Consider the following 14,514-nt stretch of genomic DNA (forward strand, 5'->3'; position numbering starts at 1 on the left):
CTTGGCGCAACCCCAACCATCCTGGAATTAACCTTCCTGATTCCCAAATCCCCCCTGACCCGCCCTGCACGCCCGCGCGGATCCCCGACATCCGGATCCTGGAATGCAGGAAAATCCCTTCCTGATGATCCCAAATCCCTCCCTGATCCCAAATCCCTCCCTGATCCCAAATCCCTCCCTGACCCCGCCCCACGCCCTGCAGGCCCCGGATCCCCGACATCCGGATCCTGGAACGCGGGAAAATCCGGGAATTGGGATTCTCCCTGATCCCAAATCCCTCCCTGATCCCAAATCCCTCCCTGATCCCAAATCCGTCCCTGATCCCAAAATCTTCCCCCAATCCCAAATCCCTCCCTGATCCCAAATCCCTTCCTGATGATCCCAAATCCCTTCCTGACCCCAAATCCCTGCCCAATCCCAAATCCCTGCCCAATCCCACATCCCTTCCTGATCCCTGTTTTCCCATATATTTTTCCCAATTTTCCTGTTGTTTTCCTGCTTATTTTTCCCACTGTTTTCCCTGTCATTTCTCCTGTATTTTTCCGTTGTTTCCCTGTGTGTTTTTCCCCTTTCTCCCCTTGTTTTCCCCATGTGTTTTTCCCTGTCATTTTTCCCATTTTTCCCGTTGTTTTCCCCGTCAGTTTTCCCACTGTTTCCCTGGCCGTTCTTCTGTGTATTTCCCCATTTTTCCTGCTTGTTTTCCTGTGTGGTTTTTTCCATTTTTCCCATGGTTTTTTCCATTTCTCACATTGTTTTTCCCCATCATTTTTCCCGTATTTTTCCCTGTTGTTTCCTGTGCGATTTTCCCCTTGTTTTTTCCATTATTTTCCCTGCCATTTTTCCCATTTTTCCTGTGTGTATTCCCCCATTTTTCCCAGTCATGTTTTTTTCAATTTATCCCATTTTTCCCAGTAGTTTCTCCCATCATTTTACCCATCTTTTGCCATTGCTTTCCCCCATTGTTTCCCGTTTTTCCTGGTACTTTTCCCATTGTTTTCCCATGTGTTTTCCCCATTTTTTCCTGGTCAATTTTCCCATCTGTTTCCCCCCATTTTTCCCATTGTTTTCCCATTGTTTTCCCCATCATTTTTCCTGTTGTTTTCCCCATCATTTTTCCTGTATTTTCCCCGTTTTTTCCCCCATTTTCCCGTCTATTTTTCCCTGTCACTTTTTTCCATTGTTCCCCTTGTTTTCCCGTGTGTTTTTCCCATTTTCCGTTGTTTTCCTGTGTCTTTTTCCATTATTTTCCCTGTCATTTTTCCCATTTTTCTCGTGTATTTTCCCCATTTTTTCAGGTCAATTTTCCCATGTGTTTTCCCCCAATTTTCCCTGTCACTTTTTCCCCCATTTTTCCCATTGTTTTACCCATCATTTTTTCCCCGTGTGTTTTTCCCATTTTCCCCATTATTTTCCTGTGTCATTTTCCAATTCTTTTCCCTGTCATTTTTCCCATTTTTCCTGTGTGTTTCCCCCATTTTTCCCAGTCATTTTTTTCAATTTTTCCCATTTTTCCCAGTAGTTTCTCCCATCATTTAATCCATCTTTGAAATTGTCTTCCCCGTTGTTTCCCCCATTTTTCCTGGTATTTTCCCCATTGTTTTCCCCATTGTTTTCCCATGTGTTTCCCCCATTTTTCCCAGTTGGTTTCCCATTTTCCCCATTGTTTTCCTGTGCGATTTTCCCTTGTTTTTTTCCATTATTTTCCGGCCATTTTCCCATTTTCCTGTGTGTTTTCCCCATTTTTTCCCGTCATTTTTTTCAATTTATCCCATTTTTCCCAGTAGTTTCTCCCATCATTTTACCCATTTTTGCCATTGCTTTCCCCGTTGTCGTACTTTTCCCATTGTTTTCCCATGTTTTCCCCAGGTCAATTTTCCCACTGTTTCCCCCATTTTTCCCATTGTTTTCCCATTGTTTTCCCCATCATTTTTCCTGTTGTTTTCCCCATCATTTTTCCCGTTCTTTCCCTTTTTCCCCCATTTTCCCGTCTATTTTTCCCTGTCACTTTTTTCCATTGTTCCCCTTGTTTTCCCGTGTGTTTTTCCCATTTTCCCGTTGTTTTCCTGTGTCTTTTTCCAATTATTTTCCCTGTCATTTTTCCCATTTTTCTCGTGTATTTTCCCCCATTTTTCCAGGTCAATTTTCCCATGTGTTTTCCCCCAATTTTCCCTGTCACTTTTTCCAATTTTTCCCCATTTTTCCCATTGTTTTACCCATCATTTTTCCCCGTGTGTTTTTCCCATTTTCCCCATTATTTTCCTGTGTCATTTTCCAATTCTTTTCCCTGTCATTTTTCCCATTTTTCCTGTGTGTTTCCCCCATTTTTCCCAGTCATTTTTTTCAATTTTTCCCATTTTTCCCAGTAGTTTCTCCCATCATTTAATCCATCTTTGAAATTGCTTTCCCCGTTGTTTCCCCCATTTTTCCTGGTATTTTCCCCATTGTTTTCCCCATTGTTTTCCCATGTGTTTCCCCCAATTTTCCCAGTTGGTTTTCCCATTTTCCCCATTGTTTTCCTGTGCGTTTTTCCTTTTTTTCCATTATTTTCCCTGTCATTTTTCCCATTTTTTCCCCATTTTTCCCAGTTGGTTTTTCCAGTTTTCCCCATTGTTTTCCTGCCTGTTTTCCCCATTTTTCCAGTTGCTTTCCTGTGTGTTTTTCCTATTGTTTTCCCCGTAGTTTTTCCCATTTTCCTGTTGTTTTCCTGCTCATTTTTCCCACTTTCCCCGGTTGTTTTCCTGAGTGTTTCCCCATTTTTCCTGTTGTTTTCCCCATCATTTTTCCCATTTTTCTCGTGTGTTTTTCCCATTTTTCCTGGTCAATTTTCCCATCTGTTTCCCCCCATTTTCCCCATTGTTTTCCCATTGTTTTCCCCATCATTTTTCCTGTTGTTTTCCCTGTCATTTTTCCCATTTTTCTTGTGTGTTTTCCCCCATTTTTCCCAGTCATGTTTTTTCAATTTTTCCCATTTTTCCTGGTTTTCCCATTGTTTTCCCATGTGTTTCCCCCATTTTCCCCATTGTTTTCCTGTGTGATCTTCCCATTGGTTTTTCCATTGTTTCCCTGTCATTTTTCCAATTTTTTCCCCCCATTTTTCCCAGTTGGTTTTTCCAATTTTTCCCATTGTTTTCCTGCTCATTTTTCCCATTTCCCCCAGTTGTTTTCCTGAGTGTTTCCCTCATTTTTTCTGTTGTTTTCCCTGTCATTTTTCCCATTTTTCTCGTGTGTTTCCTCAATTTTTCCCATGTGTTTTCCCCCATTTTTCCCCATCATTTTTTTTTCAATTTTCCCCATTTTTCCCGTTGTTTTCCTGTGTGTTTTTCCAATTATTTTCCCTGCCATTTTTCCCATTTTTCCTGTGTGTATTCCCCCATTTTTCCCAGTCATGTTTTTTTCAATTTATCCCATTTTTCCCAGTAGTTTCTCCCATCATTTTACCCATCTTTGCCATTGCTTTCCCCATTGTTTCCCCCGTTTTTCCTGGTACTTTTCCCATTGTTTTCCCATGTGTTTCCCCCATTTTTCCTGGTCAATTTTCCCATCTGTTTCCCCCCATTTTTCCCATTGTTTTCCCATTGTTTTCCCCATCATTTTTCCTGTTGTTTTCCCCATCATTTTTCCTGTATTTTCCCCGTTTTTTCCCCCATTTTCCCGTCTATTTTTCCCTGTCACTTTTTTCCATTGTTCCCCTTGTTTTCCCGTGTGTTTTTCCCATTTTCCCGTTGTTTTCCTGTGTCTTTTTCCAATTATTTTCCCTGTCATTTTTCCCATTTTTCTCGTGTATTTTCCCCCATTTTTCCAGGTCAATTTTCCCATGTGTTTTCCCCCAATTTTCCCTGTCACTTTTTCCAATTTTTCCCCATTTTTCCCATTGTTTTACCCATCATTTTTCCCCGTGTGTTTTTCCCATTTTCCCCATTATTTTCCTGTGTCATTTTCCAATTGTTTTCCCTCTCATTTTTCCCATTTTTCCTTTGTGTTTCCCCCATTTTTCCCAGTCATTTTTTTCAATTTTTCCCATTTTTCCCAGTAGTTTCTCCCATCATTTAATCCATCTTTGAAATTGCTTTCCCCGTTGTTTCCCCCATTTTTCCTGGTATTTTCCCCATTGTTTTCCCCATTGTTTTCCCATGTGTTTCCCCCATTTTTCCCAGTTGGTTTTCCCATTTTCCCCATTGTTTTCCTGTGCGATTTTCCCCTTGTTTTTTCCATTATTTTCCCTGTCATTTTTCCCATTTTTTCCCCATTTTTCCCAGTTGGTTTTTCCAGTTTTCCCCATTGTTTTCCTGCCTGTTTTCCCCATTTTTCCAGTTGCTTTCCTGTGTGTTTTTCCTATTGTTTTCCCCCGCAGTTTTTCCCATTTTTCCTGTTGTTTTCCTGCTCATTTTTCCCTCTTTCCCCAGTTGTTTTCCTGAGTGTTTCCCCCATTTTTCCTGTTGTTTTCCCCATCATTTTTCCCATTTTTCTGGTGTGTTTTTCCCATTTTTCCTGGTCAATTTTCCCATCTGTTTCCCCCCATTTTCCCCATTGTTTTCCCTATTGTTTTTTCATTTTTCCCATCATTTTTCCCATTTTTCCCGTCATTTTTCCGGCTGTTTTCCCTGTTCCTTTTTCCCATTGTTTTCCCGTTGTTTTCCCATCATTTTCCCCTATTTTCCTGTTTTCCCCATGCATTTTTCCCTGTCATTTTTCCCATTTTTTTCCCCCCATTTTTCCCAGTTTATTTTTCCAATTTTCCCATTGTTTTCCTGCTCATTTTTTCCATTTCCCCAGTTGTTTTCCTGAGTGTTTTTCCCATTTTTCCGTTGCTTTTCCCTGTCATTTTTTTCCCATTTTTTCTCCTGCTCATTTTCTTTCCCCATTTTCCCCTTTTTGTATTTTCCCCATTTTTCCTTTTCCAGTGTTTTCAATTTTTTCCTGCCATTTTCCCATTTTTCCTGTCACTGTTTCCCATTTTTCCCCATTTTTCCCATTCCATGTTTTTCCCATCATTTTTCCCCTTTGCCATGTGCTTTCCCCATTGTTTCCCCCTTCATGGTATTTTCCATTGTTTTCCCATGCATTTCCCCCATTTTTCCTGGTCAATTTCCCATCTGTTTCATTTTTCCCATTTCATTCCCATTGTTTTCCCCCATTTTTCCTGTTGTTTTCCCCATCATTTTTTCCTGTATTTTTTCCCCATTTTCCCCTATTTTTCCCATCACTTTTTTTTCCATTGTTGTTTCCCGGGTGTGTTTTCCCACTCCCTTTCTGCTTTCCTGTGTCTTTTCCCATTTTTTCCTGTCATTTTCCCATGTGTTTTCCCCATTTTGTTTTCCCATGTGTTTTCCCCATTTTTCCCTGCTTTTCCAATTTTCCCCATTTTCCCATTGTTTTTCCCATCATTTTCCCCTTGCCCTTTTCCATTATTTTTCCCTGTGTCTTTTTCCCATTGTTTTCCCTCTATTTTCTCCCAATCTTTCCTGGTCTTTCCAGTTTTCCCCATTTTTTCCCAGTATTTTGCCTGTTTTCCCCATTTTTCCCTTTTTCTGGTGTTTTTCCCATTGTTTTCCCATTGTTTTCCCCGTGTTTTTCCCATTTTTCCCTGTTTTGTTTTCCTTGCCTGCTTTTTTCCCTTGTTTTTCCCATTTTATTTTTCCCTGTCATTTTTTCCAGTTTTCCCATTGTTTTCCTCCCTAATTTTCCCATTTTTCCAGTTCTTTCCTGTGTGTTTCCCTATTGTTTTCCCATTTTCCCATTTTTCCCTCTGTTTTCCCCTTTTCCCTTTCCCCGTTGTTTTCCCATTGTTTTCCCCTCTTTTTCCCATTTTTCTCGTGTGTTTTCCCATTTTTCCTAGTATTTTCCCATCTGTTTTCCCCCCATTTTCCCCATTGTTTTCCATTGTTTTTCCCCATCACCGTTTTTCCCATTCTTTCCCATTGTTTTCCCATTGTTTCCCATTGTTTTTCCCCATCATTTTTCCTGTTGTTTTCCCATCATTTTTCCTGTATTTTCCCCGGTTTTTCCCCCATTTTCCCGTCTATTTTTCCCTGTCACTTTTTTCCATTGTTCCCCTTGTTTTCCCGTGTGTTTTTCCCATTTTCCCGTTGTTTTCCTGTGTCTTTTTCCAATTATTTTCCCTGTCATTTTTCCCATTTTTCTCGTGTATTTTCCCCCATTTTTCCAGGTCAATTTTCCCATGTGTTTTCCCCCAATTTTCCCTGTCACTTTTTCCAATTTTTCCCCATTTTTCCCATTGTTTTACCCATCATTTTTCCCCGTGTGTTTTTCCCATTTTCCCCATTATTTTCCTGTGTCATTTTCCAATTGTTTTCCCTCTCATTTTTCCCATTTTTCCTTTGTGTTTCCCCCAATTTTCCCAGTCATTTTTTTCAATTTTTCCCATTTTTTCCCAGCAGTTTTGCCCATCATTTTATCCATCTTTGCCATTGCTTTCCCCGTTGTTTCCCCCATTTTTCCTGGTATTTTCCCCATTGTTTTCCCCATTGTTTTCCCATGTGTTTCCCCCATTTTTCCCAGTTGGTTTTCCCATTTTCCCCATTGTTTTCCTGTGCGATTTTCCCCTTGTTTTTTCCATTATTTTCCCTGTCATTTTTCCCATTTTTTCCCCATTTTTCCCAGTTGGTTTTTCCAGTTTTCCCCATTGTTTTCCTGCCTGTTTTCCCCATTTTTCCAGTTGCTTTCCTGTGTGTTTTTCCTATTGTTTTCCCCGTAGTTTTTCCCATTTTCCTGTTGTTTTCCTGCTCATTTTTCCCACTTTCCCCGGTTGTTTTCCTGAGTGTTTCCCACATTTTTCCTGTTGTTTTCCCCATCATTTTTCCCATTTTTCTGGTGTGTTTTTCCCATTTTTCCTGGTCAATTTTCCCATCTGTTTCCCCATTTTTTCCCATTGTTTTCCCGCATTTTCCCCATCATTTTTCCTGTTGTTTTCCCTGTCATTTTTCCCATTTTTCTTGTGTGTTTTCCCCCATTTTTCCCAGTCATGTTTTTTCAATTTTTCCCATTTTCCTGGTTTTTTCCCATTGTTTTCCCATGTGTTTCCCCCATTTTCCCCATTGTTTTCCTGTGTGATCTTCCCATTGTTTTTTCCATTGTTTCCCTGTCATTTTTCCAATTTTTTTTTCCCCATTTTTCCCAGTTGGTTTTTCCAATTTTTCCCATTGTTTCCTGCTCATTTTTCCCATTTCCCCCAGTTGTTTTCCTGAGTGTTTCCCTCATTTTTTCTGTTGTTTTCCCTGTCATTTTTCCCATTTTTCTCGTGTGTTTCCTCAATTTTTCCCATGTGTTTTCCCCCAATTTTCCCCATCATTTTTTTTTCAATTTTCCCCATTTTTCCCGTTGTTTTCCTGTGTGTTTTCCCATTATTTTCCCTGCCATTTTTCCCATTTTTCCTGTGTATTCCCCCATTTTCCCCAGTCATGTTTTCAATTTATCCCATTTTTCCCAGTGGTTTCTCCCATCATTTTACCCATCTTTGCCATTGCTTTCCCCATTGTTTCCCCGTTTTTCCTGGCACTTTTCCCCATTGTTTTCCCATGTGTTTCCCCATTTTTCCTGGTCAATTTTCCCATCTGTTTCCCCTTTTTCCCATTGTTTTCCCATTGTTTTCCCCATCATTTTTCCTGTTGTTTTCCCCATCATTTTTCCTGTATTTTCCCGTTTTTTCCCCATTTTCCCATTTTTTCCTGTCACTTTTTTCCATTGTTCCCCTTGTTTTCCCGTGTGTTTTTCCCATTTTCCCGTTGTTTTCCTGTGTCTTTTCCAATTATTTTCCCTGTATTTTTCCCATTTTTCTCGTGTATTTTCCCCATTTTTCCAGGTCAATTTTCCCATGTGTTTTCCCCAATTTTCCTGTCGCTTTTCCAATTTTTCCCATTTTTCCCATTGTTTTACCCATCATTTTTCCCGTGTGTTTTTCCCATTTTCCCATTATTTTCCTGTGTCTTTTTCCAATTGTTTTCCCTCTCATTTTTCCCATTTTTCCTGTGTGTTTCCCCCATTTTTCCCAGTCATTTTCAATTTTTTCCCATTTTTCCCAGTAGTTTTGCCCATCATTTAATCCATCTTTGCCATTGCTTTCCCGTTGTTTCCCCATTTTTCCTGGTATTTTCCCCATTGTTTTCCCCATTGTTTTCCCATGTTTTCCCCATTTTCCCAGTGGTTTTCCCATTTCCCCATTGTTTTCCTGTTGCGATTTTTCCCCTTGTTTTTCCATTATTTTCCTGTCATTTTTCCCATTTTTCCCCATTTTTTCCCAGTTGGTTTTCCAGTTTTCCCATTGTTTTCCTGCCTGTTTTCCCCATTTTTCCAGTTGCTTTCCTGTGTGTTTTTCCTATTGTTTTCCCCGTAGTTTTTCCCATTTTCCTGTTGTTTTCCTGCTCATTTTTCCCACTTTCCCCAGTTGTTTTCCTGAGTGTTTCCCTCATTTTTCCTGTTGTTTTCCCCATAATTTTTCCCATTTTTCTCGTGTGTTTTTCCCTTTTTTCCTGGTCAATTTTCCCATCTGTTTCCCCCCATTTTCCCCATTGTTTTCCCATTGTTTTCCCCATCATTTTTCCCGTAATTTTTCCGGCTGTTTCCCCCATTTTTCCTGGCAGTTTTTCCCATTTTTCCCATTGTTTTCCCATTGTTTTCCCCATCATTTTTCCTGTTGTTTTCCCCATCATTTTTCCTGTATTTTTCCCATTTTCCCCATTTTTCCGTTCTTTTTTCCCTGTCACTTTTTTTCCATTGTTCCCCTTGTTTTCCGTGTGTTTTTCCCATTTTCCCGTTGTTTTCCTGTGTCTTTTTCCAATTATTTTCCCTGTCATTTTTCCCATTTTTCGTGTATTTTCCCCATTTTTCCAGGTCAATTTTCCCATGTGTTTTTCCCCACTTTTCCACTTTTCCCCCATTTTTCCCATTTTTCCCATCATTTTTCCCCATGTTTTTTTCCCATTTTCCCATTATTTTCCTCAGTGTCTTTTCCAATTGTTTTCCCCTCATTTTTCCCATTTTCCTCTGTGTTTCCCCATTTTTCCCAGTCATTTTTTTCAATTTTTCCCATTTTTTCCCAGCAGTTTTGCCCATCATTTTATCCATCTTTGCCATTGCTTTCCCCGTTGTTTCCCCATTTTCCTGGTATTTTTCCCCATTGTTTTCCCCATTGTTTTCCCATGTGTTTCCCCATTTTTCCCAGTTAGTTTTCCCATTTTCCCCATTGTTTTCCTGTGCGATTTTCCCCTTGTTTTTCCATTATTTTCCCTGTCATTTTTCCCCATTTTTTCCCAGTTTCGGTTTTTCCAGTTTTCCCATTGTTTTCCTGCCTGTTTTCCCCATTTTTCCAGTTGCTTTCCTGTGTGTTTTTCCTATTGTTTTCCCCGTAGTTTTTCCCATTTTCCTGTTGTTTTCCTGCTCATTTTTCCCTTTTTCCCCAGTTGTTTTCCTGAGTGTTTCCCTCATTTTTCCTGTTGTTTTCCCCCATCATTTTTCCCATTTTTTTCCGGTGTGTTTTTCCCATTTTTCCTGGTCAATTTTTCCCATCTTTTCCCCCATTTTCCCATTGTTTCCCATTGTTTTCCCATCATTTTTCCCGTTTTTTTCCCGCTGTTTCCCATTTTTCCTGCAGTTTTCCCATTTTTCCATTGTTTTCCCATTGTTTTCCCATCCATTTTTCCCGTTGTTTTCCCCATCATTTTTCCTGTATTTTCCCCGTTTTCCCCATTTTCCCCGTCTATTTTTCCCTGTCACTTTTCCATTGTTCCCCTATTTTTTTCCCGTGTTTTTCCCATTTTCCGTTGTTTTCCTGTGTTTTTTCCAATTATTTTCCCTGTCATTTTTCCCATTTTTCTCGTGTTTTTCCCCATTTTTTCCAGGCAATTTTTCCCATGTGTTTTCCCCAATTTTTCCCTATCACTTCTCCAATTTTTCCCCCTTTTCGCATTGTTTTCCCATCATTTTTTTCCCTGTGTTTTCCATTTTCCCCATTATTTTCTGTGTCTTTTTCCAATTATTTTCCCCTCATTTTTCCCATTTTTCCTGTGTGTTCCCCCATTTTTCCCCATTTTTTTTCAATTTTTCCCATTTTCCCAGTAGTTTCCCCCATCATTTAATCCATCTTTGATATGCTTTCCCCATTGTTTCCCCATTTTTCCTGGTATTTTCCCCATAGTTTTTCCCCATTTTTTCCCATGTTTTCCCCATTTTTTCCCAGTGTTTTCCCATTTTTCCCCAGTTGTTTCCTGGGTGCCATTTTCCCCTTGTTTTTTCCATTATTTTCCCTGTCATTTTCCCCTTTTTCCCCATTTTTTCCCAGTTGGTTTCCAATTTTCCCTTGTTTTCCTGCCTGTTTTTCCCCATTTTCCCCAGGTTGCTCCTGTGTGTTTTCTCCTGTGTCTTTTTCCCCATGTTTTCCCATTTTCCTGTTGTTTTCCTCCCTTTTCCCCACTTTCCCCGTTGTTTTCCTGTTTTCCCCATTTTCCTGTTATTTTCCCCATCCCATTTCCCCATTTTTCCCTAGTGTGTTTTCCCATTTTTCTCCCTGTTCCCATTTCCCCTGTGTTTCCCCATTTTCCCCATTGTTTTCCCATTTTTCCCCCATTTTTCCTGTTATTTTTCCCTGTGTTTCCCCATTTTTCCTATGTGTTTCCCCACATTCTTTTTCCCAGTCATGTTTTTCAATTTTCCCCATTTTTCCCATTTTTCCATTGTTTTCCCATTTTTCCCCATTTTCCCCTTGTCTTCCTGTGATCTTCCATTGTTTCCCCATTGTTTCCTCTCATTTTTTCCCAATTTTTCCCCATTTCCCCATCGTTTTCCAATTTTTTCCCATTGTTTTCCTGCTCATTTTCCCCATTTCCCCCAATTTTTTCCCCAGTGTTTCCCTCATTTTTCCCAGTTGTTTTCCCTATCATTTTTTCCCACTTTTCACGTGTGTTTCCTCAATTTTCCCATGTGTTTCCCCATTTTTCCCCACATTTTCACTTTTCCCATTTTCCATTGTTTTCCTGGTGTTTTCAATTATTTTCCCGCCATTTTTCCCATTTTTCACCTGTATTCCCCATTTTTCCCCGATGTGTTTTTCACCTGTTTCCCATTTTTTCCCCATATTTTCCCATTTTTCCCCATTTTTCCCAATTACTTTTTCCCCATTTCCCCGTTTTGGTCGTGCCCTTTCCCATTGTTTTATGTCCCATTTTTTTCCCTGGTCCATTTTTCCCATTTCTGTTTCCCCATTTTTCCCATTGTTTTCCCATTTTTCCCCATCATTTTTTCCTGTTGTTTTCCCCACTCATTTTTTCCTGTATTTTCCCCGTTTTTCCCCATTTTCCCGTCTATTTTCCCTGTCACTTTTTCCATTGTTCCCCTGTTTTCCCGTGTGTTTTTTTCCCCATTTTCCCTTTCTTTTCCTGTGTCTTTTTCCCAATTATTTTTCCCTGTCATTTTCCCATTTTCTCGTGTATTTTCCCCATTTCTCCAGGTCGAATTTTCCCATGTTTTCCCCAATTTTCCCTGTCCATTCATTTCCCCTTTTCCCTTTCCCCCTCCCAATTCCTTTTTCCCTTATTTTCCCCATTTTTCCCTTGTGTTTCCCCATTTTCCCCAGTCATTTTTCTGTTTTCCCCTTTTTCCCAGTGCGGTTTCTCCCATTTCATCTCTTTTCAATTTCCCATTTTCCCCGTTGTTTCCCCATTCCCCATATTTTCCGGCTGTTTCCCCATTGTTTTTCCTCCCCATTTCCTGTTTTCCCCATTTTCCCAGTGTCTTTCCCCTTTCCCCATGTTTTTCCTGCCAGTTTTCCCCTTGTTTTCCATTATTTTCCCTATCTTTTTCCCCATTTTCCCAGTTTTTTCCCAGTTTTCCCATTGTTTTTCCTGCCTGTTTTCCCCCATTTTTCCAGTTCGCTTTCCTGTGTATTTTTCCTATTGTTTTTTCCCCGTAGTTTTTCCCATTTTTCCTGTTGTTTCCTGCTCATTTTCCCCCATATCTCCCCGTTTGTTTTCCTAATGTTTTCCCAGCTTTTTCCTGTTGTTTTCCCCACACATCTTTCCCCATTTTCAGGGGTGTTTTCCCATTTTCCTGCAGTTTTCCCATCTTTTCCCACCCCATTTTTCCCCATTGTTTTCCCATTGTTTTTCCCCATCATTTTTCCTGTTGTTTTTCCCTGTCATTTTCCCAATTTTCTTGTGTGTTTTTCCCCATTTTTCCCAGTCATGTTTTGATTTTTCCCATTTTCCTGTTTTTTCCATTGTTTTCCCATGTGTTTCCCCCTTTTCCCCATTGTTTTCCTGTGTGATCTTCCCATTATTTTCCATTGTTTTCCCTGTCATTTTCCCATTTTTTCCCCCATTTTTCCCAGTTGGTTTCTCAATTTTGTTTTCCTCTTTTCGTTTCCGTTGTGTTTCCCTTTTCTCCCTTTTCCCTGCTCTTTTCCCTTTTCGTTCGTGTTTCCTTTTTTTGTTGTTTTCCTGTCATTTTCCCATTTTCTCGTGTGTTTCCCCGTTGTTTTCCCCTTCCTCAATTTTTCCCATGTGTTTTCCCACATTTTTTCCCCATCATTTTTTCAATTTTCCCATTTTTCCCGTTGTTTTCCTGTGTGTGTTTTTCCAATTATTTTCCCTGCCATTTTCCCATTTTTCCTGTGTGTATTCCCCATTTTTCCCAGTCATGTTTTTCAATTTATCCCATTTTTTCCCAGTAGTTTCTCCCATCATTTTACCCATCTTTGCCATTTGCTTTCCCCATTGTTTCCCCGTTTTCCTGGTGACTTTCCCCATTGTTTTCCCATGTGTTTCCCCATTTTCCTGGTCAATTTTCCCATCCTGTTTCCCCATTTTCCCATTGTTTTCCCATTGTTTTCCCCATCATTTTTCCTGTTGTTTTCACCATCATTTTTCCTGTATTTTCCCGTTTTTCCCCCATTTTCCGTCTATTTTTCCCTGTCACTTTTTCCATTGTTCCCCTTGTTTTCCCGTGTGTTTTCCCATTTTCTGCCATTTTTCCGTGTCTTTTTTCAATTATTTTCCCTGTCATTTTTCCCATTTTTTCTCGTGTATTTTCCCCATTTTTCCAGGCCACATTTTCCCATGTGTTTTCCCCAATTTTTCCCTGTCACTTTTTCCAATTTTTCCCCATTTTTCCCATTGTTTTACCATCATTTTTTTTCCCCGTGTGTTTTCCCATTTTCCCCATTATTTTCCTGTGTCATTTTCCAACTGTTCTCCCTCATTTTCCCATTTTTCCTGTGTGTTTTCCCCCATTTTCCCAGTCATTTTTTCAAATTTTTCCCATTTTTTCCCAGCAGTTTTGCCCATCATTTTATCCATCTTTGCCATTGCTTTCCCCGTTGTTTCCCCCATTTTTCCTGGTATTTTTCCCCATTTTTTCCCCATTGTTTTCCCATGTGTTTCCCCCATTTTCCCCGTTGGTTTTCCCATTTTCCCCATTGTTTTCCTGTCTGCGATTTTCCCCTTGTTTTTCCATTATTTTCCCTGTCATTTTTCCCATTTTCCCATTTTTCCCAGTTGGTTTTCCAGTTTTCCCCATTGTTTTCCTGCCTGTTTTCCCCATTTTTCCAGTTGCTTTCCTGTGTGTTTTCCTGTTTTTTCCCCGTAGTTTTTCCCCATTTTCCTGTTGTTTTCCTGCTCATTTTCCCACTTTCCCGGTTGTTTTCCTGAGTGTTTCCCTCCATTTTCCTGTTGTTTTCCCCACCACTTCATTTTCCCATTTTTCTGGTGTGTTTTTCCCATTTTTTCCTGTCCAATTTTCCCATCTGTTTCCCCATTTTCCCCATTGTTTTCCCATTGTTTTCCCCATCATTTTTCCGTTATTCCCCTTTCCATTTCCCCATTTTTCCCATTGTTTTCCCATTGTTTTCCCCATCATTTTTCCTGTTGTTTTTCCCCATCATTTTTCCTGTATTTCCCCATTTTTTCCCCTTTTTTCCCCATTTTCCCGTCTATTTTCCTGTCACTTTTTTTCCATTGTTCCCCTTTTTTTTCCCGTGTGTTTTCCCCATTTTCCCGTTGTTTTCCTGTGTCTTTCCAATTATTTTCCCTGTCATTTTCCCATTTTTCTCGTGTATTTTCCCCATTTTTCCAGGTCAATTTTCCCCATGTGTTTTCCCCAATTTTCCCTGTCACCTTTTCCAATTTTCCCATTTTTCCCATTGTTTTACCCATCATTTTCCCCCCGTGTTTTCCCATTTTCCCCATTATTTTCCTGTGTCATTTCCAATTCTTTTCCCTGTCATTTTCCCATTTTTCCTTTGTGTTTCCCCATTTTTTCCCAGTCATTTTTTCAATTTTTCCCATTTTTCCCAGTAGTTTCTCCCATCATTTAATCCATCTTGAAGTTGCTTCCCGTTGTTTCCCCATTTTTCCTGGTATTCCCATTATTTTCCCCATGTTTTCCCATGTGTTTCCCCATTTTTCCCAGTTGGTTTTCCCATTTTCCCCATTGTTTTTCCTGGCGATTTTTCCCTTGTTTTTCCATTATTTTCCCTATCATTTTCCCATTTTTCCCCATTTTTCCCAG

General features: G+C 39.9%; 1 protein-coding gene across 1 annotated transcript in view; it reads right to left on the reverse strand.

Moving 5' to 3' along the window:
• Window positions 1–183: 183 nt before the first annotated feature.
• Window positions 184–14,514, reverse strand: part of LOC115916330 (protein EFR3 homolog B-like) — a gene marked incomplete at its 3' end in the record, with an annotated part of 30,606 nt that continues 16,275 nt past the window's right edge. The window contains exon 4 of the mRNA XM_030970031.1: window positions 184–227. Coding sequence (XP_030825891.1) covers window positions 184–227 — 44 coding nt within the window. The remainder of the gene's footprint in view (window positions 228–14,514) is intronic.

Source organism: Camarhynchus parvulus, unplaced genomic scaffold (assembly GCF_901933205.1).
Source record: "Camarhynchus parvulus unplaced genomic scaffold, STF_HiC, whole genome shotgun sequence".
Classification (NCBI taxonomy): Eukaryota; Metazoa; Chordata; class Aves; order Passeriformes; family Thraupidae; genus Camarhynchus; species Camarhynchus parvulus.